This window comes from Oreochromis aureus, linkage group 11, assembly GCF_013358895.1.
Source record: "Oreochromis aureus strain Israel breed Guangdong linkage group 11, ZZ_aureus, whole genome shotgun sequence".
In the NCBI taxonomy this organism is placed as follows: Eukaryota; Metazoa; Chordata; class Actinopteri; order Cichliformes; family Cichlidae; genus Oreochromis; species Oreochromis aureus.
In genome coordinates this window covers 17,160,201-17,186,759 of record NC_052952.1, presented here as the reverse complement: position 1 = coordinate 17,186,759, position 26,559 = coordinate 17,160,201, and the positions used below count along the sequence as shown (strand labels likewise).

The 26,559-nt window shown below is 41.1% G+C and overlaps 2 protein-coding genes across 7 annotated transcripts in view; one reads left to right on the top strand and one right to left on the bottom strand.

The window, feature by feature from the left end:
* Positions 1–988: 988 nt before the first annotated feature.
* On the bottom strand, positions 989–6,812 carry LOC120442644 (chemokine-like receptor 1). The gene is made up of 3 exons (XM_039619521.1): positions 6,710–6,812; positions 5,540–6,610; positions 989–1,050 (listed from the first exon to the last, which is right to left on the bottom strand). Exons 1-3 carry the CDS (start codon positions 6,717–6,719, stop codon positions 989–991), a joined length of 1,143 nt encoding a protein of 380 aa, XP_039475455.1. The 5' UTR covers positions 6,720–6,812.
* Positions 6,813–9,014: 2,202 nt separating this feature from the next.
* LOC120442844 (chemokine-like receptor 1) overlaps positions 9,015–26,559 on the top strand; it is a 28,885-nt gene continuing 11,340 nt past the window's right edge. For 3 of the 6 annotated variants that reach the window (XM_039620229.1, XM_039620230.1, XM_039620231.1), the window contains exons 1-2: positions 9,015–9,098; positions 25,822–25,955. Coding sequence is in view for 2 of the 6 variants with exons in the window: in XM_039620230.1 (XP_039476164.1) it covers positions 9,035–9,098; positions 25,822–25,955 (198 nt within the window). In the remaining 4 variants the exon portion in view is untranslated. Of the gene's footprint in view, positions 9,099–22,506; positions 22,646–22,725; positions 22,817–25,821; positions 25,956–26,559 lie in introns of all 6 variants that reach the window. The other 3 variants (XM_039620226.1, XM_039620227.1, XM_039620228.1) reach the window with 3 other exon arrangements.

Here is a 26,559-nt window from a genome sequence, read left to right as displayed (position 1 = left end):
AATTTTTATGTGGTTTGGCTTGTATTCCTTCCTATTGGATGTTTAGGGTCACATGAGTGGGGTGATACAGGAAGAGTTTCCTATTGGATGTTTAGAGTCACATGAGTGGGGTAATGCAGGAAGCCATTTTAGTATTGGGATTTGCACAATGAGGCGTACCAGAAGTCTCCCTGTTTAATCCTTCAGCATCCACCTGTGTTATGCCATGGAGAAGCTTTGTTTGTAAGTTTGAATTGTGTTTCATCTTTATGAGTCGTGAGTTGTGTATATTTTATTGACTTTATGCATATTTGGGAGATTTATATATAAATGCCTAGATCTGTTCGCCATGTGAAGCAAATGCATAATTCTTCATTGAGCATATTTCTTTTTTGTATTTTTGTAGTTTCACAAGTTCTGGGAAATCACTGTAAGTTGTACGTTGATGAAGACAAACAAGTAAACAGCCCTCAACTTTACTTTCACGTCTGACTCATCATTCAACGCTTTCAGTGCCTACGGAATATGTTTAGCTATCTGTCACTTCGTGTACCAGAACCACGCACGCAGGGGACAGAATATACCTGATGAGGAATGGTTAGAAAAACAACAAACAGGAGCAGGTAGAATAAGTGCAAATAGGTGGAGAAATCCACAAAAAGCAAAGAACCGCAGCTGGGAAGGAAATGCAATCCTCAGCTGTTACCCAGCTGAAAGCTGTCCTGAAACAAGAAATTACATTAACAAAGACCCAAAGAAGAAATTAAAACGTGAAGAAGAATATAAACTTTTCCAAGCATGGGAAACTGAAGCTGAAAGGAGAACTGAAAATAAGAAAAAGAAAGAGGAAAATAAAAAACTATTTCAATGCACTTTCATTAAAGGATTACTACCACCCATTAGGTCTCATGTAGAAAAGCATTGGGTAACGCAAGATACGGGCACAGCAGATGAGGCGTTTCAATATGTTAACCATGCACAGACAGTGGTGAAACGGAAAGAGAAGGTCTCAGTTTTTGCCCTCGATGCTGACACTGTTCTCACAGCTTTTAGTGGAGGCTACAGGGGAGGCTTCAGAGGCCAAAAGAGAGGGAGAGGAATGCATAGGGGAAGAGCAAGAGGTAGAGACAGACCTAGATACACACCAAACAGTAATTATAGCACTACATGCTGGAAGTGTGGAAAAGAGGGACATTTTGCACGTGACTGTAAGAAACAAAGAAGACAGTGACTCAGAACAGGATAGTAGCTCAGGTGAAGAGAACAGTTCAGATTAGGAAGAACATAATAATCCCTCACCAAGTAAAAATTAGAGATCCAAGTATAAGTTTAAAAAGGGCTGGAAACAGACCCAACTGAATACATATAAATGCAAGAGGAATAAAGTTAAATAAAACAACTGTAATGTATTCAAATTGATAAAAGCAAGGATAACAACCTGTAAACTGGTATGAACAATGAAACATAGTTGGGATGAAGACCGTGCCCAGACTGAATAGAATGAAAGAAAATACATAACTCACACAAACACATATTAAATGAAATAGAGAGATGCATAAGGTATATTAAGGTTTTGTCATTGTTCAGCCAAGGAAAGTGTGTGAAAAGGAAAATGTCTCCAGCTTGGGAAAGGGTGAAACTGCAGATCACCCCCATCCCTCGATGGATGCAAAATAAAATATAAATAAAATATTGTAATATACTATTGCTGTTATATAAAAAGATAATAACATTAATAATAACATAATATTAATATGAAGAGGCACCTCAGTCAGCTATGATGTGAGGTGGATAATTGTTAAAAGTAGTCTGCATCAAGCTTAAGGTTTGCTCAAATTCAGTATAATGACATATGAGATGAAGAAAATAAAGAAAATATCTAAACTAATTAAGTGCATAGAGGCACTTGACCTGTTTGAAACCTGTCATCCTAGATGAGACATTGCTGAAATATAGAGCACACCTATACTAACAACTAACAAGCTAAACCCTGTATACAACAGCTAAAGCTACACAATTGAGAAGCTGAATTAAATATATGGTCACTGCTAAGCTGATGAGCAGGTTACACATTTTTTAGAGCAGGAGCTGCATAAGAACACATCATCGGAGGGAAACAGCTATTAAAGCTCAAACATGAAGCTGTCTGTGGGCTCAGTTTTTTTCCCTCACGCTTCTGATTTGTTTTTGGCAGCAGCCTTTTTGCATCCTGACTTATGTGTGTAAAGCGTTTAAGCCATCAGTAACTTGTTTTTGTTTTGTTTTGTTTTTTGTTTTGTTAGGTTTGAAAAATGAATACATTTGTGATCATACTTGTGGATCACAGTGGCACATAATGATTAGGCATATGATTTACTAATGCAGATGTAATAACTTTATTCTAAAATTCAAGGAGAACAAACAAGAACAACATCTTCAGTTATGTCTTGTTGTTGTTCTCTGTGCAGTGTGCTGAGTTTTGTTTTTTTGTTTCTTTTGTTTTTTGAAATGTTGCTTGAGTGATGAGTACTGGAACTTCTGTTCAGAGCCAGCTGAGAGCTGGGTTGTCTGTTTTGTTTTAGGTGACAAGCCAGAAAAGTTAAAACTTAGTTTCTTGTTTTGAAAAAAAGGGGGAAAAGGGAGGTTTTGTGTTTCTCAGCAAAGAACAACTACAATTTCATTTTCTGTTTTTGAGAAAGGAGAATTTAAAATAATAGTAATAATAATAATAATAAAACAAAGAGTGATGTTTTGTTTAAGTGGTGAAGACAGCAAATACTGCAAAATACCATTTAGTGCATGATCTGCGAGCAATAAATGAAATCATCTTATTTATCTTTAAATAAACTCCAATTATGGAGACCTGAAGTCACATGCCTAGGGCGCACCCTCTCAGGTGAAGGCAGAAAGCTACTAAACAAAGAAAAGGAGCCATACAAAATGCGCCACAGCCACAAACTAAGCATTCATATTCTTTCTAACTCTTAGTGAGCCTGAGTTATGACCTTGGCTCCCTGTTTTTCTGCTTCCACCAAAGGTGGGGGTGATGCTCCCGTGGCATGTGCTCTGTTCTTTTACTATCACAAAGAAAAAAAAAAAGAGAGGCCCCTACTCTCTGAATACAATATTCTTTTCATAACTCGGCAGTATGAAATGTCATGAAACAGTGTAACTCACTCACAATAAATCAGCAGCATAGGATAATACAAACCTATCTAATAAATCTAATGATTTTCACATTCTTTTAACTCAGAAGTATGATGTGGCCTACAGCAGTATCATGATTCACTCATTTTGATTACAGGTATAATGTAATATATAACGGCATAATAATCTCACAACTGCTTCAAGCACATTTGCCTTTCTTAACACACGCGAGAGAAAGGCAACTGTTGAGAAAATGCTCTTTTGGGTGAGACAGTCCCAGAGGCCTTGCATGCAAGCTACTAACACACATACATGCAATGAAGAACAGCTTACACTACAGCACACACTATACATGCGCCTATATCTCTCATTAGTGTTAAAACAGGGAAAACTTAATAGTTTTGTTATCAAATGCTGAAGTTTATCCACTACTAACAAATAAACTCTCTGGGTTGCAGGACAACAACTTCAAAAAGAATGAGACTGGTATGACCAACCAGTGATGAAACAACAAATTTAGTGGTTAAGAGTCAAATTGTGAGATGTTTTCTGCTGATTGAATCATACAAGTGATTACTGAAGGAAGGAAAATTCCTTTTTGTGCTTTTAAACGTGATCTTACAATTTTAATATCTACCTGTGTTGTCCTGTCAACTTGGTGGGTTATGAGTTAATTATATTGTGAGGAAAAACAAAAAGGGGAGAGAAGGCTGACACAGGGCCTGGCCCGGTGTTTCTCCCCTCTCTGAATAACACAGCCAATACAACATCATTTTCCTGATCATCTGTTTTTGTTTTGTTTTTGTTTTTTCTCTTTATGTTTAATTACAGGCTGCTTTGCCGGTCCTGAAAGCCGAAGCTGACCTGGACTCCTGCTCTCCCTCTACCATCTCTGACCCTGACCCTGACCAAATGCTGCAGCAGCTGGACCCATAACAACAATCTAAAAATGTCAACAGTGCTACAGGAAAGCGATCTCATGCAGCAGAGACGGAGAGCGTTAAATCCAAGGCCCGTTTCACTACACGATTTCCAGACAGCTTCAGCTGACAGAGCTGTGACGAGACGCCCATTAAGCCCGAATGAAAAGTAAGGCCGAGCAAAAGAATGCTGACCTTGATAACTCTGCATTAACACTGTGCAGGACAGTGACGGACCAACACGGATGATTGGGCAGCAGAAGAAAGGGCGTGCCAGAGACAGGAGGAGCAACTGAGGTCAAAAGGCACCTCAGAATGGACAAAACACAGAAGAAGATGCAGGTTTCACCTGCGGTGAGCATGGACACTGGAGAAAGGACTGCCCCAATTGGGGCCAGGACCAGGACAGACTGAACTATGAGCAGCAGCAGCAATGGTCGCAACTGGACTGAAAAGGAGGAGGGCAGGACCCCAGGGCACGCTTCAGGCCGTGGTTTACCCAAAACACCAGAACAGGAAAGTGATAAACACACCAACATACACAAACATACACATCTACACACAATGACTCAAAATGAACGCCTTGAAACACACACCTGAACAGACGTGCACTTGTTGATTGAGTGAGAAATGACACACACACACATCAGACAATGTACACTCATCAAACATGACTGATGCCCTGAACGCCTTGAGACAGATCCAACAGGCCCAAAATCAGGACTATGTAAATAATACAAGTGACTGCTAAAAAGACTACTACTCCCTTTTCACTGTGCAATACTTTTTGTTAAAAACCAACGGTGCAATAGACTTCAATACTTGAAATACTTGAAATACTTGCGATTCCTTTGTATTCTTATTCTTATTTATTCTATTTATCCCTTTTTGTATTTTTACTTTTATTTTGTGTCTTTGTAACATGTATCCTGCCATGTCTAAAACTCATGATAAACCGTATAATTGTTTCCACTGTTGCTGCATACATAGCCGTGACAAATGATGATGATGATGACCCCGACCTGTTGGAACATGAAGACTTTGTGTGATTAATGATGGTGTGATAGAAACTGTACAACAAGATGTTACATACTGATATCTCACTTGAAAGTTATACTGACAACAGGAGGGAATGTCAATGGAAAATTGTACTTAGTAGTCAGTATAAGCTTTTAATGACCTTTTGATGACTTAGACTGTTGTCCACTACAAGACTGTTTTATAAATTCTTTCTCACAGCGATAATAGCTGAACAAGCAGGAAGAGGAGAGCTGGACACTTTTATCTGCGTTCCTTAACAAGAAGAGAGGCTGCGTCCTTCTGAATCTCACAACACACACACATACATCTGAACCACTCTTATCTTCACTCCCTACGCACTAACATTCCTCTGTCTATGAATAGACGTATTCACTGTTGTATTACTTTTGTATATAAATAAAGACAAGTGCAAGAACAGAGCGCGCATCACAGGGCCCCCACTCTGGTGTGAGCGTTCTGTGACCGCCCTTGTATACAAGTGAAAAACACAGCGTCTGTGTGTGTTTCTACCCTTAGACTCTTAGCTGAAGAAGTGTCTTTAGAATAAATCTCTTGACAAGCAGCGTCTGACTTTTGGGCGGCACTGGAAAAGGTTGACATGGAGCGAGTGGACAAAAATGACACATGGTCCTCTGCCAGAGCACTCTCAAGTACAAAGCATATGGACTGTCGAAGCTTCTTCATGAATTCTTCACACATGAAAACATAGAGGATGGGGTTCAGGCAGCTGTTCTGAAAAGCCAGACTCACAGTCAGAGAACCCATGATTCTAACAATGGTCCAGAGGTCTGGATTATTCGCAGCCTTTATTTCTATAAAATTGAAAACATGGAGGGGCAACCAGCAGAAGAAGAATTCAAAAATGATGGAGAAAATGATTCGGCGAGATCTCTGTCGCCTTGTTTTTGACATGCGCATTGTACGCAAGTCTATGGCCACATAAGACACAAATATGACCAGGAATGGGATCACAAAGCCCATAAGAAAGCGAAAAATGTGGAGACTCCATTTCTGTTCAGGTGTCATAGAATAACCACAGTAATGTGCCCCATGATTCTCCACAAGAGTGCGAAAAGTGGCATAAGGAGTGCTGCAGACCGCAGCAATCATCCAGATACCAACACATATGAGCCGAGCTTTGCAGACTGTGCGCTTGTTGTGTGCCCACACCACCACCCAGATGGACAAACAACGATCCAAACTCATGGCTGTCAGAGTGAAGATACTGGCAAACATGTTGACTACACTCACAAAGGTGTTGAGCTGGCATATGAATTGTCCAAAAGGCCATTGGTGACTCTGAGAGAGAGAAATGATTGACAAAATCAGGAAGGCCGTGAAGAGGAAGTCAGTTATGGCCAGGTTGAGAAACCAAACTGTTTCCACTGTTTTCTTCATTTTGAAGCCCGTCACGTAGATAACCAGAGCATTGCCCAGAGTTCCAACTATAAAAATCACACAGTAGATGACAATGGAGGCTGTTTGTATGTGTCTGGAAGCTGCTTCCAGTCCAGATGATGGATTTTCAGCCGAACTGATGTTACCTAAAACAAAATCACTTTATTCAGTTTATCAAAAGGTCATATTATCTTTTAGCTGACATAGTTTAAAAGAAATGCTAATATATGTTGAAAGTTTCTCACCAGACCCCATGTTCCTTTTAGCTGAGAGAGTCTGTCTTTAATCTGCACTGGTCTCCGTCTTTTGCTGCTTATATTTGCTGGCATTACTCCTCCCTCTCAGTTTATGCAACAGAGAACAGAAACACCTCAGAATATGCTCATGCACCAGGAAAGGCTGAGTGATATATTTGCTGGATACTATTTAACATTTTTATGATTAAACTGAAAGGTTCAACAAGTCTTAGAAGAGCAGTATTTATTTCACTAAGAGTGTTATCATATTTCACTGAGAAATTATTTGTAATTACACATATATTATATTAATGTTTTCCTTTTGCTGGAAAGTACCCGCTTTCACACCTTTTAGAGGTATGAAATTAAGAGGTGTGAATGTGGGAAGTCACTGACTGATCAACTTTAACAGTCGTGTACTAAGAAGTCAAGACAGTGCAGTCAACTGCTGCTTTTCCCACTCTGACTCCCAGTTTGGTGCACCTGACTCAGTAACAACAGACTCTGGTGTGCCTAGCAAGACACACTAAGGTGCTAGCTAAAATAACTATTGTTAAATGTCAAAGTATGGCCATTGGGCTCCAAGCATCTGCCTACCTTTGATGGTGGCCTATAGGCACTAAGCAAGTATAAGACATTAGCACCAACAGGTCAATAAAAAATAAATAAATAAATAAATACAAAACATAGATCATAAGTAAATATGGACGGGTAACTCCTTAAAAGTTCACATAAGCAGACACACATTTACCAAGAACTTTACACAGCATTATGACATCATTATTCTCTATGCATGTGTGGCGAGGCGTAGTCGGTGGTGCTGTGCGGACGCACCTGCACGGCATCCGCAATCACGCCCGCCTGGTAAAACACGGGGACTCAGGGGTTGGGTTGTTGTTGTGGTGTGTTGTATTTGCGGCTGGCAGCATGAGAGCTGCCGCCGCGTGTAATAAAATGGCTCAAAACTGTCACCCGTGGGCTCGCCGTGTCTCATTCACACCACACTGGTGCCGAAACCCAGGAGGCGGCACGGCGGGTCCGTATCGGAGCCAGGGAAGGGAGGGGCTGGCCCAGATGGTGGACGAAATGGCGGCAACCCAGCGGAAGCAGGTGGCGGAGGTGCGTCGCCAGCAGGAAGAGCTGCGGGTCCAGACTGAGCGCCACCTGGAGAGGATTGGGGAGCTGGCGGCGCTGCTCTGGGCCTGGGTGCCACCCCCACAGGTGTGTCCCGAGGACAGTGAAGCGGTGGAGGCTCCGCGTGAGGCACCTCAGCAGCCGGAGATGGCAGACGAGGCGCGCGGGGATCTGCGCCTGCCGGAGGAGGGGGAACAGCCGGGTGAAGGGCTGTTCCTGCCGGGAGCGGTGGAGGATCCGCTCCAACCGGAGGCGGCGGATGAGGTGCGCGAGGGTCTGCGCCGGCCGGAGGAAGAGGAGCCGCGCGAGGGGCTACTCGGTGACGGAAGAGCCGCTCCAGCCAGACAGGGAGGATGTGAACAAGGGTCCTGTCCAGCCGGGAGCAGCGGAGCAGCTGCTCCAGCCGCGCAGGGAGATGGAGGTCCCCGTGTCAGGGGGTCCCGCGCGACCGGGGGCCGAGAGGGAGACGCGAGCTGTTCCGACACAACGGACGCTGGTCCAGTACTATTTTGCTAAAAGTATTCACTCACCCATCCAGATCATTGAATTTAGGTGTTTTGATCACTTCCATGGCAACAGTGTATATAAGATAAGATAACCTTTATTAGTCCCACACGTGGGAAATTTGTTTTGAATCAAGCATGTAGCCATGCAGACTGCTTCAGCAAGCTTTCAGGAGCTCAGGGAATTCCAGCGTGGTACCAGACTAGAATGCTACAAACTAAACTACTAACAAGTTCAGTCATGAAATTTCCTCATTACTAAACATTCCAGAGTCAGCTGTTTGTGGTTGTAACAGGGCAGCCCTTAGCGGCTGGAAACACAGTGAGATAGACTAAGGCAAGTGCAGTGGAACAAAGTATTTATTTGCCATACAGCTCTCCTTACAAAAATTCACTTCGAGCTTCTTCACAGCACAATCCAACCTCTAATGACAACTGGCAGCCTTAAATATGTTCAGCTGTCACAGACCAAACCATTATTCCACTCTCAGGTAATTTCTTAAATCCCAACCTTCCACCACAGTATACAATATATCAACTATAATAAATAAATACATAAATACATTTCACATTTTCATATTAATAAATATTTCACACTTTAATTTTACACCAAACCCAATACTATAAAACCCAGAAACCCAAGCACAAAAAGATTCCCCACACTCTCTTTGCCAATGGTCTCTCCCGGAACCTTTAAATGGTGTCTGGACCCCCGGGGAAACATTTGCCCAAACACCCTGAAGAGGACACAGGCAAGAAAGGTGAGTAATCATTATCTTACACTTATTTGCGCCACTTTTCTTCCTAGCTTTCACACACACTTGCATTAGTTTTCCTTACTGGTAAACGTTAGTGATGGGTAGATGAGGCCTCGTGAAGCGTTTCAGCACATTCCCCAAACTGTATTGATACTGTGTCGACACAGTGTTGCTGTTTTGCTCCATACTGACACCTGCTGGACCTTAAATATCATTGCAGGCAACTTACTTGAGACTCACAACAGACACTGATTCAATGACCTAGTCATACTTGTACAAGGTATTGTACTTTCCATGGAATCATTTTATATCTTTTACATTTCAAATATTGTAGACATCTATAAAATATATTGTGAATGACACTAAGTGAAAATTAAAATGAAAGTATTGTGAATGTAATATTACCCATTTGTCTCAGAGTTTATTATAAAATTCTATTCAGAAAAATAAGTTTATCCAATGTTTTTGCATTCAGTCTATTGCGTTTTTTTGACACTATTTCCCCAGCTTTGGAAAACTCACAGGCACAGATGAAGCTGGGGTACACAAACTGTAAAGCCAGGTGGAAAAGGTTCTGATAAGATGTCTTCCTATTCCCCCAGTACGTTAAAGGATCCTCTGATCTTGGAATGTTTCTCTCCAACACTCTCCACAATACTAAGGGGTTGGCAGTCCTTTATAATAAAATTCAGGACTGCCTGGTCCAGAACAGTCTTCCTAGATGCTTGATTTCAAAATAATAAAACACATATTAATAAAAAAAAGCTGTTCAGTGTCAATATAGGCCTACCTGTGTTCATTCTCGGTGTGTTTGTCTCCTCATTTTCATGTTTGGCTCTGTAATGCCTAAACACTGAGGAGGTGCTTTTGTTTGTGTAAGAAATGCAGAACAGATGCGACATTTAACCTGCATTAAATGAAATAAATAATTTACACTTCAACTCACATTGCTGTTTTTCCTATTCTGATAGATTACACTGAAACAAAGACAGACAAACTATTACCTTATTTGCAGTTAAAAGATCAAAATGATCCCACACAGCAGAAACATTTCTTTTTCTTTCGGGCTCCATTTTGTTATGGAGAGATGTGTTTTTTGTTTTTTTTTAATCTTTTCGAGAGTAATTTTGTGGGTTTTTTGTGGCGACTCATTCCGTTGACAGATGCGGATGCGGTACTTTTTAAACACAGTTTGGCGCGTTGGCAATGAGCGATACAGCAGCTGTATCGATCACGTGACTTTTTCTTAACGTGACGCACGCACCGATACAGGCATCGCTAGGTGAGCTTGATACAAGCGTCGGTGCGTCAGTGTTGCAGGACCCATCACTACTACAAACATTACTGATGAGTGACAGAAACACTGAAGCAGCTACACATTTTATTCTTATTGTCATGTATGTCCTATTTGTCAGGTGACAGAAGAACCAACACAAAGCTCAGAGAGTAATGGTGATACAAGATCACAGGTGGAATTGGATGTCGACTTGTTGGTTCATTACTGTATTTGAAGCACATGTGTGACTGCATGTATTTGGAATGTCTCACTGTTATTTATCAGGTGACAGAGGCAGCTCTGCCATGTTGTAGCTCGGACAGAGGTGAAGAGGTGAGGTCACAGGTGACTGACTGATGTTTTGGTGCTATAGATTAACTAGTATTTATTATCATGACAATTGTTAGGCTGCTGGTGTAAATTGATTCATTAGTGTATGTTTGACAAAGAATCTGAATTGACATGTCTCACTTTTTATATGGCACGAATCAATGTGTTATTTTATCAGGTGGCAATATGTCCTAGTGCAGTCAGAGGGGAAGAGCCAGGGCCAAAGGTGAGGCACATCAAGCACAAAATAATAATTTTAACATAAAATGCATGTACTAAGGCTGAAAGAAGCTTCAGTGCTCTCAGAAGACTAAAAACATGGCTAAGGTCAACAATGACTCAAATAAGATAAACAATGCTGCTTTATGTCCACCAGGAGAGACTGGACAGCATAGATATAAAACAAATATGCCAGCAGTTTATCTCAGTTAACAAGAGGAGAAGGCATGTGTTTGGCTCCTTCACATAGTGGACATTGAGTTGTTGTGTGGGACACCAGTAGTCCATGTCTGTTGCTGTAACAGTAGTTCATGTTGAGAATAAAACATCCCAGCTCACTGATTTGATCGGGGCAATAGTGCCTAAAATGTTGCATAATTTTGCTGAGAGATCTTTTACTTTGTGGTAATCTTAGATGAGTAGTTTTATGGACAAAAACCACCAGGTCATTCAGTGTTCCCTTAGTGCTAATGTATAAGAGGTGTTGGTGTACTATAACTGAAGTAATGTTAAGTTCTTAAAGTCATATTCTTTTATTGTCATGACTGTATTTAAAGCTATTTTTATTTTTGTATGATACCTGATTTATATGGAATATGGCTGAAGTAAACTAAAGCCTAAAATACTTAGTCAGTCATTTGTTTAATGGTAATTTAACATTATATAATTCACATATAAAACTATGAATTGTAATTTTAAATGGTTTAAAAGCATGTAGAATAGCATATGTAAGCAAGTATATTCTCCTTTTTATCAAGAAGCAAAGACAAAAAGGGAAAAAAAAGAAACAGGGAAGGGTTCGCCGGTTGAATCATCCGTCCCCACCAATGCCAAAACCAAATCTACGCCCTTGATTCACAATAAAAATATTAGCCCAACATCATGAAGTCTGTATGTGTTTCATAGTGTCGAACCACCTTTGTAACGTTAAAGCCAGCAGTTACTACATGACGGAAACACCAACGTTATCTCTTTTATGCGTTTATACACAGGTCACGCTGATTACTGAACAAAAACCCAAAGATCAGCTGTTAATCAGATTTATTTGCTCTCTATAATACCCTCGAAGCACAGGCAGACGCAAGTGGTTTTCTGTCACTGGTTTATTTGAAGACTTCTCTCCAAAGCCACCATGAAAACTATACAGTATTAACAAAATAAAATTCAGCGTAAGACACAGCACTAAAAATAACACTGTACAACAAACATGATAAATCAATAAATACCTCGTTGGCTGCATGCTGCAAAAAGGGAATTAGCCGCCGTTCTTCTGAGGTTTCCTTTAACCGTGTGTAGTTAAAGTCCACTTAACATGTCTTTGAATAAAACCATCCTTTCTGCGCGCTTACAGGTGTTTTTCTTCTTTCTACCCAAAGAGGAAACTAGCGCAACTTGTCAGAGAACTTGACTTTCAAAATAAAAGCACCAAAATGTTGACTACAAAAAACAAACATAAAGTAATGTACAGCTTAAACAATTTACAATCATGACATGGATCTTGACAAGATAAAGAAATAATCCAAATTATATACAGTGTCATCATGCCAACAGCTACCAAATCACACAAATCTTTACGTGGGATTTCCCTAATGAAATAGTCTCTGCAAACAAGCATTTCTACTCATCAACAAAGAATTCTCGTTATCAACCCTTTGTCAGGTAACTTCCAGCAAACAACCATTTAGTCTGCTTCTAAGAGAGTAACCACTCTTTGAACAGGTCTCTCAAGAACAACAGTTTTAGCTGTGCGGCTCTCTCCTTTGTCATGTGTATCACTGACGAGCAGCTTCATTCTCCTCACTCGATTATCCGATCCTGGATAAACTTCTGTGACTCTAGCCATCTTCCACTCATTGCGTGGTGCCAGATCATCTTGTAGAAGGACAATGTCGTCAACCTTGATGTTCCTTCTGTTCTTCCGCCACTTTTGTCGCTCTTGTAAATTTAGAAGATATTCTTTCTTCCATCGGGTCCAAAACATATTAGCCAAACACTGCACTCGACGCCATCTTTTCCTAAGATAAACATCTTCTTTGACAAACTCTCCAGGCGGGGGCAGAATGATTTTGGACTTCATTGTTAAGATGTGGTTTGGAGTCAATGGTTCAGGGCCTGATGGATCATTCAAATGTTCAGTCGTGAGTGGTCTGCTGTTGATGATAGCCATGACCTCATACAGAAAGGTTCTTAAGGAGGTGCAGTCAAGCCTTTGTGATGACTGATCGAGAATAGCAGTAAGAACACTTCTTATAGTCCTTATTTGACGCTCCCAGACACCTCCCATATGGCTTGCTGTTGGGGGGTTCATGAGAAATTCACATCCTAGAGTCTTAGTCTTTTCTTGATCCATTCCTTTCATTAACTCCATGAACTCTCTCCTAGCACCAACAAAATTTGTTCCTTGGTCGGATCTTAGCTGTCGAACATTTCCTCTTATGGCAATGAATGCCCTTAAAGCATTGAGAAACGCATCAGTTGTCATGTCATCAACCACTTCTATATGTATGGCTCTTGAACACAGACAGGTAAACAAAAGACCATATCTTTTGAGAGTCTTTCTTCCTTCCTTAACATAGATTGGACCAAAGCAGTCCATGCCAACGTAAGTAAAAGGCGGTGTTGTTGCTGTCCTATCTTGTGGCAAGTCACCCATTTTTTGCTCTTCAGTGGATCTTCTGTACTTCCTGCAGGTCACACATTTAAAAATATGTGATGAAACTGCACCGCTGCATCCCAGGATCCACCAACCATTCGCTCTCAGTTCATTCATTGTCATTCCACATCCTTGATGATGGATTCTTTCGTGAAAATGCTTGATTAGTAAAGTTGCTACGTGGCTATTCTTTGGCAGAATTGCTGGGTGCTTCACATGAGGGTGCAACGTGGCTTGACTTAAACGTCCTCCCACTCTTAAGATCCCTTCATCATCCAAGAAAGGATTTAACTTGCACAGTGGACTGTTTTCAACTACCGTCTTTCGTTTCAAGCTCTTTATCTCATCTGAGAATGCTTCTTCCTGAACCAACTTGATAATAACAAGTTCTGCTTCTTTTCTTTCCTCTAGACTTGTGCTATCACTTGTTCTTTGCTGAATACCTTTGTGCATTCTGGTGTATCGTTTCAGTCTGGCAACTGCTCTTGATAACCTTGACCAGTCAGAGAATTTCTTGAAGTTATCCAACAATGATCTGTCTTCCTTTGACTTAGTGTTACACACAATCACCTTGCGGAGTTCAGGATCATGCTCCTTGATTTCTCCCACCTTGCATTGTCTGCCAGGAAGTTCTTTTTGCCAAAGAAATGTTGGGCCGGTAAACCAATTTGAGGTCCTAAGTCGCTCTGCAGTCAAACCTCGAGAGGCATGATCAGCTGGATTATCTTCTGAAGCGACATAACCCCATTGTTCAGGGTTTGTACTTGACTTGATCCTCTGTATGCGATTTGCTACATATACCTGAAACCTTCTGGCGTCGTTGTTTATGTAGCCAAGAACAACAGTGGAATCTGTCCAGAAGAATTCCTGAAGATCCTGGATTTCCAGTTCACTGCGAAGCATGTCACTGGTTCGGGCTGCAACAACTGCTGCAGTGAGTTCCAGTCTTGGTATCGTAGTAACGCTGATTGGGGCAACTCTGGATTTTCCCATTACCAAAGAGCAATGTACTTCATCAGATTCACTGATGGCTCGCAGGTAAGTACATACACCATATCCTGAGAAACTGGCATCTGAAAAATGGTGAAGTTCATACCTTTTGACATTACCAAAATCTGAAGGTAAGAAGAATCTTTTGACTTGCATTTTAGTCAGGTTGGGAAGGTCTCTAATCCAGGACTCCCACTGAGGTTTTAGGATTTCTGGAAGCTCCTCATCCCAGCCAATCCTTTCTTTACACATTTGCTGGAGCATTTGTTTCCCTACAAGGACGAAGGGTGCGATGAATCCCAAGGGGTCATATATAGAGGCCACAGTAGAGAGCACACCTCTTCTTGTTAGTGGATTGGATTTCACTTGAACTCTGAACTTGAATGAGTCAGACGTGACACACCACTCTACTCCAAGAGCTCTTTCCATATGTGGTAAGTCCAAAGCCATGTTCAAATCCTTGATTGTGGCACGCTCTTCTTGTGGAATGGTTGCCATGACATTCTCGCTGTTGGAAACAAACTTATGCAGTCTCAATCGTCCGATACTACAAAGCTCTCGTGATTCCTTGACAAGCTGGATGGCTTCCTTCTCAGTCGGAACACTTGCCAATCCATCATCTACGTAGAAATTCCTTTGGATGAAATGTATAGTTTCTTCGTTGAACTGACCTTGTCCTTGTGTTGCCAGATGTTTTAGGCCAAAATTGGCACAGCCAGGCGACGAGGCCGCTCCAAACAAATGAACCTTCATTCTGTAAACTGATGGTGAGGTTCCCAAGTTGCCATTCTCCCACCATAGGAATCTCAAATAATCTTGATCTTCCCTTTTGACATGAAACTGGTGGAACATTCTCTCAATGTCGCACATGATCGCAACAGAACCCTTTCGAAAGCAACAAAGGACACCCACCAATGTGTTCGTTAAATCTGGACCAGTGAGTAGATGGTCGTTGAGAGATGTTTCTTGGAATTTGGCAGAGCAGTCAAATACCACACGTATTTTCCCTGGTTTCTGTGGATGATAAACCCCATGATGTGGAATATACCAAGCCAGTTTCTCATCATTTTCTTCATCAGGGACCTTCTCTGCATCACCACATGAAATGATGTCATTCATGAAGCTTACGTAGTCTCTGTAGTACTGTTGGTCTTTCTTTAGTCTCCTTTCCAGGCACTTCAAACGATGTATGGCAAATATCTTGTTGTTGGGTAATTTAGGTCTGTCTTCTTTGAATGGCAGCGGCATTTCAAAATGACCTGTATCATTTTGCACGATGTTTTCTGTCAACTTTGTCAGGAACTTGAGATCATCTTGAGACACAATATCATCTCCAGTTCTTTCTGAGAAGTCTGATTCCAAGATCCTTATGATGTCTGAGGGAGTTACTTCCTTTACTTTGGTTTGGCTCACATAATGCACTACCCTTTTGAGGTTGACAGAAGACTCAACATCTGGTATTACTTGTCTCACAACTATGCGATGACTGATTCCAATTGCGTCCCCATAATCAACACAGGGGTTCCCATTACCAACAATACTCCATCCAAGGTCTGTACGTTGTGCATAAGGCTCGTTCTCTTTGCCAGCCACAACTTCTCTCGGAAGCAGGGCTTGTGAACAGTCATATCCGATAAGCAGACCCACTTCACAGTCCTGCAGAGGTGCAATTTCTGACTGTAAGTGTTCTAGATGGGGCCACGCCTCTGCAGTTTCATTAGTTGGGATGTGAGTTCTGTTAGCTGGGATGAAATCACGCGTGTACACTGGTGGTAAGGAGATTCTCTTGCTGGAGTAAAAGCCACGGACTTGTAGGGTACTTACTCTTTGAGAACTCACAACTGTAGTTGTTGACGTCATGGTAGGAAGCTTAAGCTCGACTTGTTCTCTATTTATTTGTAAGGTTTCTGCTACTTCACTCAACACAAATGTTGTGTCGCTCTGCGAATCCAATAAAGCATACACAAGGACTTCTTGTGCTGGTTGTGTTGTGCAGGAAAGCCACACTGGAACTATTGCAGCTGTTTGTGTTTTAGCTCCATGAAGCATTACCGTATTTGAAGTAGCAGTTCTAGTCATTTCGTGATCCTGTGCTAGTTGTATTTCTTCATGAACCTCACTCGAAGTTTCATGATTCCGATTTTGCTTGGCCTGTGGTGGTTTTTGCTTCTCTTTGGTTCGTTCTTCATGCAAACAGGTAGGATGACGCTTCTGGCACTTGTCACAAACACTCCTACTGATGCAACTCTTTGAGTGATGACCGTACTTCAGACAACCAAAGCACAACTTTTCCATTTGAATGAATTTAATTCTATCATTAACTGCTTTCTCCACAAACTTCCTGCATTGGTGCAATGTATGCCCAGTCCTTTTGCAGAAAAGACATGTAACAGCATTTTTTTCACTGGAACTTGTGATCAGTGTCTTTGCTGCAAGGTTGAAATGTCTTGAGGATTTGGTTTTTTCAGCTTCATCTTGTTTCAGTGCCTGCAGCGATGTGAGAGGGTTGCAAGCAATTTTCACCTCTCTTGTCAAGAACTTCACAAATTGGCTGAAGGACGGAAATTGATTAGTCGCTTCTTCTATTTCAATAACTTGTCTATTCCATCTTGCTGTTAGCCAATCTGGTAACTTTGACAAAATTTTTCTGTTTTCATTACAGTCATTCAAAATTTCCAGTGCCTTAATATGGACCATGGCAGCTTCACAACTACGGAGAAAGTCAGAAAACTCTCTGAGTTCAAAGCTGTCCTTGGAGCCTATCTTGGGCCATGTCTGAAGCTTGTCTCTATATGCCTTTGCAATCGTGAATGGGTTTCCATATCTTTCCTCCAAAATCTCAACTGCTGCAGCATAGGCTGATTCGGTTCCAAGAAGGAAATAGCCATCGATTGCTTTCTTAGCTTGTCCACTTACATACCGGCGAAGGTAGTAGATTTTCTCCTTGTCTTGAATGCTCTTCTGGTCAATCAGCGTTTCAAAGGAGATTTTCCAGTCACTGTATTTCAATGGATCCCCACTGAATACTGTAGGTTCAGGAATTGGGATTCGGTTGGCACTCAAAGCTCCTGCCAGCACTTTGACAAGTTCTGCAGTGTTGTCATTTGAAGAAGTGGTCACACCTTGTGGTGCAGGAGGCATACACTGAGGCAAAGAGCCGGTGGGAGCACAAACTTTATTATCCACTACAACCTCAGGTTGCAGCACGTCGTTTTGCTCTTCTTCTTTGTCATTCTCTTGATCGTACACCAGCATTCTCGCCCTTGCTGCACTGAGATCCTTCATTGCCTCCAGATGCTGTAATTTCCTCCGTTTTTCCTCTAGAGTCCTTTGTAGAGCTATGTGCTCTTCCTCTAGTTGAGTCTTAATTTTAGCTTCCTCTTCCTCTCTCTGCATTCTTCGTTTTACCTCTTCTGCCTCTCTTTCTAACCGACGTTTTACTGCTGCTGCCTCCTGCTCAGCTATCTTCTTCTTAGCTTCAGCTTCTAGACGCTCGATTTCTAACTGTTCCTTTTCTTGTTCTTGTAGCACTTTAAGAACAGCCTGACTTGCAGCAACATCAGCAGCAGCATCTTGTCGTCTTGCAGAAGACCTGCTTGAAAGTACTGAGGTGCGTTTCAAAATGGAAGCCACAGAACCTGAATTGCAGGTGCTTGAATTAAAGAGAGAGCCTGCTTCTGGCCAGTCTTGCTCCTCCTTTTCTGGAGACTTTCCATGCACCCTACTTGAGGCTCTGGATACAACAAATGTAGAAATCTCTACACACCGATCCACTCTACGGCGCGTGACCTGGTCTGGAGCAGAGATCTTTCGTAGCTCTTCATAGACACGCTGGACATCTGCAGAAAGACCTGTGACATCACTTATAATGTCATTAAGCAAGTCCTCAGATAAGGTCTCTGTTGTCTGTGATAAGGATTGTCTTGCAGATTTAACTTGTGTTTTCCATTTGTCATATGTATAGTTAAACCTTTGCTGGAGTGCTTTAATTTTCTCATCTTGCATTTCTTTGCCTTTCTCTGTTAGAGTTCTGATTCTTTCGCTTCGTCTTGGCTGCTGTGCTTCCTCTTGCTGAGCTTCAGCACCATACACTTGACCTTCTTCAGGCTGATCTTGAAAGTCTGCACTGTCACTAAACTGAACTGTAGGCTCGCTTGGTTCTGACATTTTACAGCACTGCTTAATCAACCACTTAGAAATAAGAAATGTAGCTGGTTAACCAAGCCTCAATGTTTAACACTTATTCATATGTAAATGGCACAAAAATAACACAGTTCAAATGGAAATGTTATCTTACAAAAATACACCTGATAATAAACTTCAAACCAGTTCAAGAATTTCCATCCAAACCCTTCACTTATTGCTTCCCAAATGCACTTTTACCTTAAAATATTCAAAAAATAAAAAGAACTGTAGCTTACACAACAAAAGAAGAGGTACTATACACCACAGTAGTTATCAAACACACAGTATTCTTCAGCAATGTTTGCAAAAGTCCCTTCTTAGGCCACTTAACTTGAAGACTTTCCTTAAAACACTGTCCTTTAATACTTGTGTATGTGTTATATCACCATATGCATATAGTACTTTCAGCTTATCTGCCAGTTCTTGTCAGCTCCGCTGCGCTGTAGACATGTAGTAACAAGCCCGCTGATGCTTTGAAGTTGCCGCATCGTCAATTAGTGGCCGCTTGCGTCGACGAACAGTCCGAGTTTTCACTATAATTCCCTCGAAGCACAGGCAGACGCAAGTGGTTTTCTGTCACTGGTTTATTTGAAGACTTCTCTCCAAAGCCACCGTGAAAACTATACAGTATTAACAAAATAAAACTCAGCGTAAGACACAGCACTAAAAATAACACTGTACAACAAACATGATAAATCAATAAATACCTCGTTGGCTGCATGCTGCAAAAAGGGAATTAGCCGCCGTTCTTCTGAGGTTTCCTTTAACCGTGTGTAGTTAAAGTCCACTTAACATGTCTTTGAATAAAACCATCCTTTCTGCGCGCTTACAGGTGTTTTTCTTCTTTCTACCCAAAGAGGAAACTAGCGCAACTTGTCAGAGAACTTGACTTTCAAAATAAAAGCACCAAAATGTTGACTACAAAAAACAAACATAAAGTAATGTACAGCTTAAACAATTTACAATCATGACATGGATCTTGACAAGATAAAGAAATAATCCAAATTATATACAGTGTCATCATGCCAACAGCTACACTCTCTCTCCTCCTTAAACATGTTTTTAATGTTAGTTATAATTCAGAATTGGCGACTGAAACACGTAGGACACATAAGAACATCAGGAAATAAAAACCCGATAAATATAACCTCAGTAAATGAAGTCAGTGTCAGCGGGGGTTATTACAGCTGTGTACAGCCTGCGCTTTGTCAGTGGTAATAAAAGCTTGAATGCTTGCGAGGCGAGCGGGTCTGTCCCACGCTTTGCCGTGAGACATCTCCGAAATCATCGAAGCACTTTTCCAAAGAGGCTGTATCTTGACAAACCGACCAGACATCTGAAGATTAAACCACTACATTCTCGGCTAAAAAAAATACTAAAACGGTATTTGGTGACACATAAACAGGGTTTTTCAAAGTTCAGTTCTGTTAGTTTCAACATGCCGGTTGTTGTGTGCTAAAAACAATGGCCGCCAGGCCAAAGCAATGGTTTTGACTCAATCAGCGTTAACCCCGCCCCCTGAGTTTGATGGGTGAGGTTGACAGATAAAATTATTTCATGGTGAGACTCTGAAGAACTCAAGTGTGCCAAAATGAATGAATTAAATACACCATTAAATAATTATTTAAATGTGGCAATAATTAATTAATTAAATGTGTAAAAAAAATTTAATTAATTATTTCCCATCCATCCATCTTCATCCGCTTTATCCGAGGCCGGGTCGCGGGGGCAGCAGCCTAAGCAGAGAAGCCCAGACCTCCCTCTCCCCAGCCACCTCCTCCAGCTTATCCGGGGGAATACCAAGGCGTTCCCAGGTCAGCCGAGAGATATAATCTCTCCAGCGTGTCCTGGGTCTGCCCCGGGGCCTCCTCCCGGTGGGACATGCCCGGAACACCTCACCCAGGTTAATTAATTATTGCCACATTTAATTAATTATTTAATGGTGTATTTAATTCATTCATTATGGCAGTCCTGGCGTTCCATACTGGAGCTTTGGGTTGTAATTATTAATTTATAGATTAAAAAAACAATGTGACTTTTATGTGAATTTTTTTTTAGACTTTCAAGATTACATTTAATAAGTTTTCTATTTGTGTACATAACTTTTTCATGTTTGAGCTTATTAAGCCATGTTTATTAGTATCAGCATCCATTACCAGTGTTGGGAAGGCTACTTTTAAAAATTTATTCCACTATAGATTACAGAATACATGCCTTAGAATGTAATTTGTAACGTATTCTGTTAAGTTACTCAATGAGAGTAACGGATCCTGAATATTTTGGATTGCTTAATACATTGTCATGCTTTTTACAACTACATGAATGTACTATTGCTGTGTGATTTACAGTGATGGGAATAACGGCGTTACAAGTAACGGCGTTGAAGCCGTCTTCAGCTTACCGCATCTAATATCAGTTGCACGGAAGTAGCTGTCTACGTAAGTAATCTGGGCGCTACAGCTTTAAGCAGCTGTGCGCGCTCCCGTGGGCGGCAATCACTTTCTGCCCGACGATCACTTTTTGGCACAACACCTGGAGCTAAGGGGGCAAAACAATCGCATGAATGCTGCGGTTTGACTGAGGAAGAATAAAGTAGTCGTGGTAAGCCAATCACATGACCACTTCAAGATGACAAAGCAACAAGGTGATATATACCAGTTTTTAAATTGTGTTGATAGGCCACGTAAAACCAGAGTCATGATAAACGATATATACGCGGTGTTTTTTCCTCAATAGTTTCACCACGTTTACTGTCTAAGGACAGTGCTAGCAAGCACTCTCTGCTTATGACCAGAAAATAATAAAACAAAACAAAAAACAGCCCGTTCGTGCTGGTGGAAAAATGCATGATGTCGACCAATCAAAAATGATATGGCAACATGACATTTGGTTGTTTAGGAAGAGGGGGAAGTTTTACGAGTGACGGAGAGAGAGAGACTTTTGACTTTTCACACAACTTTATTTACACCAAATTAAAAAAACAAACAAACAAAAACAAAAAAGTAACACAAAAATGCTACCACATAATCAGTAACATTCATTGTACACTAACCATTAACTAAGGTACCCAGCACACACTTAAAAGTTAAGAACAAGTGTCCCATCTGCTCCTACTGAACACAATACCTGTCCAATCCCCCACATAGTTTCAAAGGAGTCCAGATTATTAGTTAGAGAGTAAAAAGCATGCTCTACTCTCAGACGGGATGCCAACAATCCCTTTAGACTCTGCACAACATCAGTCCAACCCTGACCTAGCATCTGGTTCTTCCTAGTCTTCCATATTGCCAGCTTGGCTGTACCAAACAAAAAATTAATCAGAACCAAGGTCTGTCTTTTCTTCACTGAATACTGAGGGCCAAAAACAAACAAAGGTACAGAGAAAGTCTCACCCAGAGATTCCACCCACTCCTGCAACAAAGAAAATAAACCCACTAGCCGCGGACAACAGACCACTAAGTGCTCCAGCGTCTCCCTTTCTGAACAAAAAGGACAACCCTCCCCAGTGCTTGAGTCCAGGTGGGCTCTGTGTCTGTTCGTTGCTATTGCTCCATGTACAATTCTCCACTGGAGGTCAGCCATCCGTTTTTCAACAGGAGGCTTATGCAGGACCCTCCACCTGCCTTTAGGGGTAGAATCCGAAGCAAAAAACTCAGTCCATTTTGACTACCTGATTCCAACCAGAGAGCGGAAATTCAGCACCTTAACACAGCATAAATAAAGATGCTTCTTGTGTTTTTTGTCTCCGCCTCGCCCAGCAGGGCGGAACTGGCCCTTGATTCCCCGCCTCTAAACCCGCCCTGATCACACTCCTGTGGCTCATTCACACTGATCCTGGCAGACTACTTAAGATGGCAAGAGAGGCTCCTTCCTCGCTGGATCGTCACACTACCTAGCGTCAGTGTAGCCTAGCCTTTGGAAGTATTCCTTGCGATCCCCTAGAGTTTCCTCCTAACATTGTTTTTCTCTGTGTACAGGCCTTCTAGATTCCCTGCCCGTCTTCCCTACTGTCTGGATTTCTGTGGATGTGTGTGAGTGAGCGTGAGCATTTTGGAGTGGACATTCAGAGTGAGTTGTGGATTAAGTTGAAGAGGAGCATGTGTACCCCCGCCTTGGACCTTCCCTTCGGACCCCCCTCCACTCCCTGGAGCCCCGTGTTATCTGTCTCACTGTATATATGTATATATTCTCACTTGGTGCCACATTGTAAATAAACCCTCACCTTCTCTCTAAAAGTCAGAGTCCTGTGAGTGAGTCCTCTGCCTAATAATCTGTGACAAGAACAAACTAAAACATAGAATATAATATTCAAAACAGGATAACTAAAGAATCAGAACATAAATCATAATACAAAAGAATACCAAAACATAAGAAACTCAAAATGCTGGGTCAAAATGACCCAGAACCGTGACAGATAGAGTACATTCATGCATATAAATATAAAATACCAATGATAATATGGTACTAATTTGAGAATGGGTTAACATTTGTGCATCAGCTTTCATCAGCCTTTAATACTAACTTATGCTAAACTTACTTAGCCATATTTAGTAGATCAGTACACATTACTAACTACCTTTTTTAACAGGGTATCGATCCTGTACACCTGACTTCTTGCATATGCAAAATGTCATATACTATGTAGAGTGATAGGTTTGTAGCTTGAACCTATTCGCTGGAACGTTGAAGACAATGTAATTACACAGCAAGCAAGACACGAAGTAGGCAAAGTTCTTTATGTTTCACGTGCATGGGAGAGAACTGAACAAACGCCGTTCCTTCGCTTGACCCCAGTTGCTCTCGTCCGCTCCCCCGTAACACTGCTCTTTTATTGTGGTTACATGAATATGCATAGGTTCATTAGCATATGACATCTTACATAGGTATACATGTGAACAAAGAATACCTTGTGTGTGTGTGTGTGTGTGTGTGTGTGGGGTCAAGATGTGACCCCTTGAAGACTCCCCAAAGCTGGTGCCAGGAGTCTAACGGTACATTTGAACAAAAGGCTCTTACACTCAACCAGATATACGTGTTTGCTATACCATATATCAACAAGAGAAGATACGACCTCTCCTAGGAGGCGTGTGATCTATGCCAGAACACTCTAAAGAGGAGTGAACGCACTCCCCTCTTCATGCTACACAAAGTTGTTACAGACCTCCTAGGATGAGGCATTCTTTCAATCTACAAATGATTATATACTTCTAAGCATATATGAGTAAATATTTCTAAGCATAAATGACAATAAACAATACAAATCTAACATAGAGTGCAATGAAAGTATCTGTTTTAAATTAAAAACTGAAAGGAAAATAAGTCCAAAAATACTCTGCATATTAGCATTATTTGTAGACTATTAAACTATGAAGTGCAGTAAATTAACCAGGCATTCCCCCAACTGGTTCTGGATAGCTTACTGCACAGCTGTGCTCGCAGGTTTTTTCTGCGTCCGGCATCTGTGGTTGTTTTGACATCACTGTCATGTTCACTCTAAGACTAAAAGTGAAACTAAGTAAAGAATAAAAATGCTTCAAGATTTCTACCACCATTTGCCTCACACATGATCTCTGTTGTCTCCAAACAGATACAGAGTGACAATTGGAGATTAAGTATCGGAATTTCAGGAGCGGGACCACGCCTCCAAACACGCTCCTTCTGGTTCTCATCTATATAGGTTCCCATAGTTCTTCAAGCTGTTCATTTTCGTTTACGTGCTCCCTCCCTTTAACTTCTTCACTTCTATATAGTACATGGGGATCTGCCCAGCCCGGGACCCGCCGCCAGTCCCCTTCGAGGCCTTCCCCAAACCGCAGCTCATTTCATGTCCAAGCCATTCACCTTTACCTACTAAAATGCTGTCAAACTTAAAATGAGGACGTGGGCCCAGCTAGTGAAAAATAAATATCAGGATTTCAGAGATGAACTTCAGAGGTAAATATGTTAAGTCAGCAGAATGGAACACACTATGTAAATCAGACTATGCACAAACCACAAAAGTATCTGTTAAAAATTAAAATAAAAAGGATAAGGAAAAATTAATTCTTAAAAAACATTGACCACATTAATACATTAACATTAATTGTAGACCAATAAATGAGGAAATGCAGGAACCCTCAGCTGGTATCTGGCTGCACACATATTGGGTACATGTCTTTCTCACCTTGGGACTGGTTGTTTCTACATCAGAAAAGTGACGCCTGCATTATTCACTCCAAGATTAAAAGATGAAAACATTTCAATGCTTGTAGCAAAATTTTGCGAATTGTATTTGCCTATCATGAGGCAAATATGTTTTTGTTTGTTTTATTATCTGTCCCCATGCCACGAGGAGAGACATTGAACTGTAACACAAAAACATATACATCAGGATAGATGTGCGGTTTTGGCCTCCAGAGGTAAGTAAGCAGGAGCTAAAATGTCAATGAATTACATCCAGTAGATTCTCCAGAAGCATAAAATATACAATTTGTCTTATTTTTCTTATGCCACTGCCACTTTAATCCATTAAATTCTGCAGCTTAATGTAATCCATGCATGTTAAAAATCAAATTAAATGTAATATAGTATCATGAAACATCATGATGTATTTTAATTCAATTCAATTCAATTTTATTTATATAACGCCAAATCACAACAACAGTCGCCTCAAGGCGCTTTATATTGCACAGTAGATCGTACAATAATAGATATAGAGAAAAACCCAACAATCATATGACCCCCTATTAACAAGCACTTTGGCGACATGGGGAAGGAAAAACTCCCTTTTAACAGGAAGAAACCTCCGGCAGAACCAGGCTCAGGGAGGGGTGGGGCCATCTGCTGCGACCGGTTGGGGTGAGAGAAAGAAGACAGGATAAAGACATGCGACATACATTTTAGTGTATGCAGTAAATGACTTGATAATATGACATGTAAACTGTTATACAGGGATTGGGCCTTTACATCTGCTGAAGAAAACAAACGAAAAACAAACAAAACAAAACAAAAAACCCAACTTCTCACACCTACAGCCAGTTAAGTATGACTTTATAGTCTATTAACCTCATTTGTTTTCTTTTTTTTCTTCTCAGAAAGCCCTTCTTCTCACTATCTCCAGCAAACTATCCTGCTCTTGCTCAGCTCTGATCATTACAGTTACTGGGGTAACAACAGAATGACTGACGCCATGACCTGTGATGGTGCTTTTGGAGTGGCCCCCCGTCAGGTAACAACAGCTCTAATTAGATTAGAAAAACTATCGTATTTCGGGGAAATTATTTTGTTGCAGAAGTTGAAATGGTTATGTACTATTATTATTATTATTAGTAGTAGTAGTATCTGGCAGATGCTTTTCTGCCAGATAGATATATTATATTATAGCGGATACTAACACGTGGTATGAAAGATTTCCCGTATCTGTCCTTTAGAGAAGGGGCTTTACTGTCTGTCTGTATCTCCAGTAAGAGGTGCAGAGGATGGGCAGGATTCTCCACATTGGATAAGAATTTGTTCAGTTTGTGCTATTTTTAGATTAAACAACGACCATATGAACAGAAGAAAAACAGAATAAAAAATTGTATTTTCCCCTCTTTGATAACACAAAATGTATCAGAATCATCCTGGGAACTTTCACTGTTTATATTAAAACAGAACATAAACAGTTCCCTCGGCTCGATGATATCTTCTTCACTCACACTGTCAAGAGATGTATTCTAAAACACTTCTTCAGTTGAGAATCAGAGAGGAGAAACACAGATTTACTTGCAGCAAGGGCAGCACAGAGCACCCGCAGTGAGTGAGGGCTCTGTGACACGCGCTCTGAGACTGCC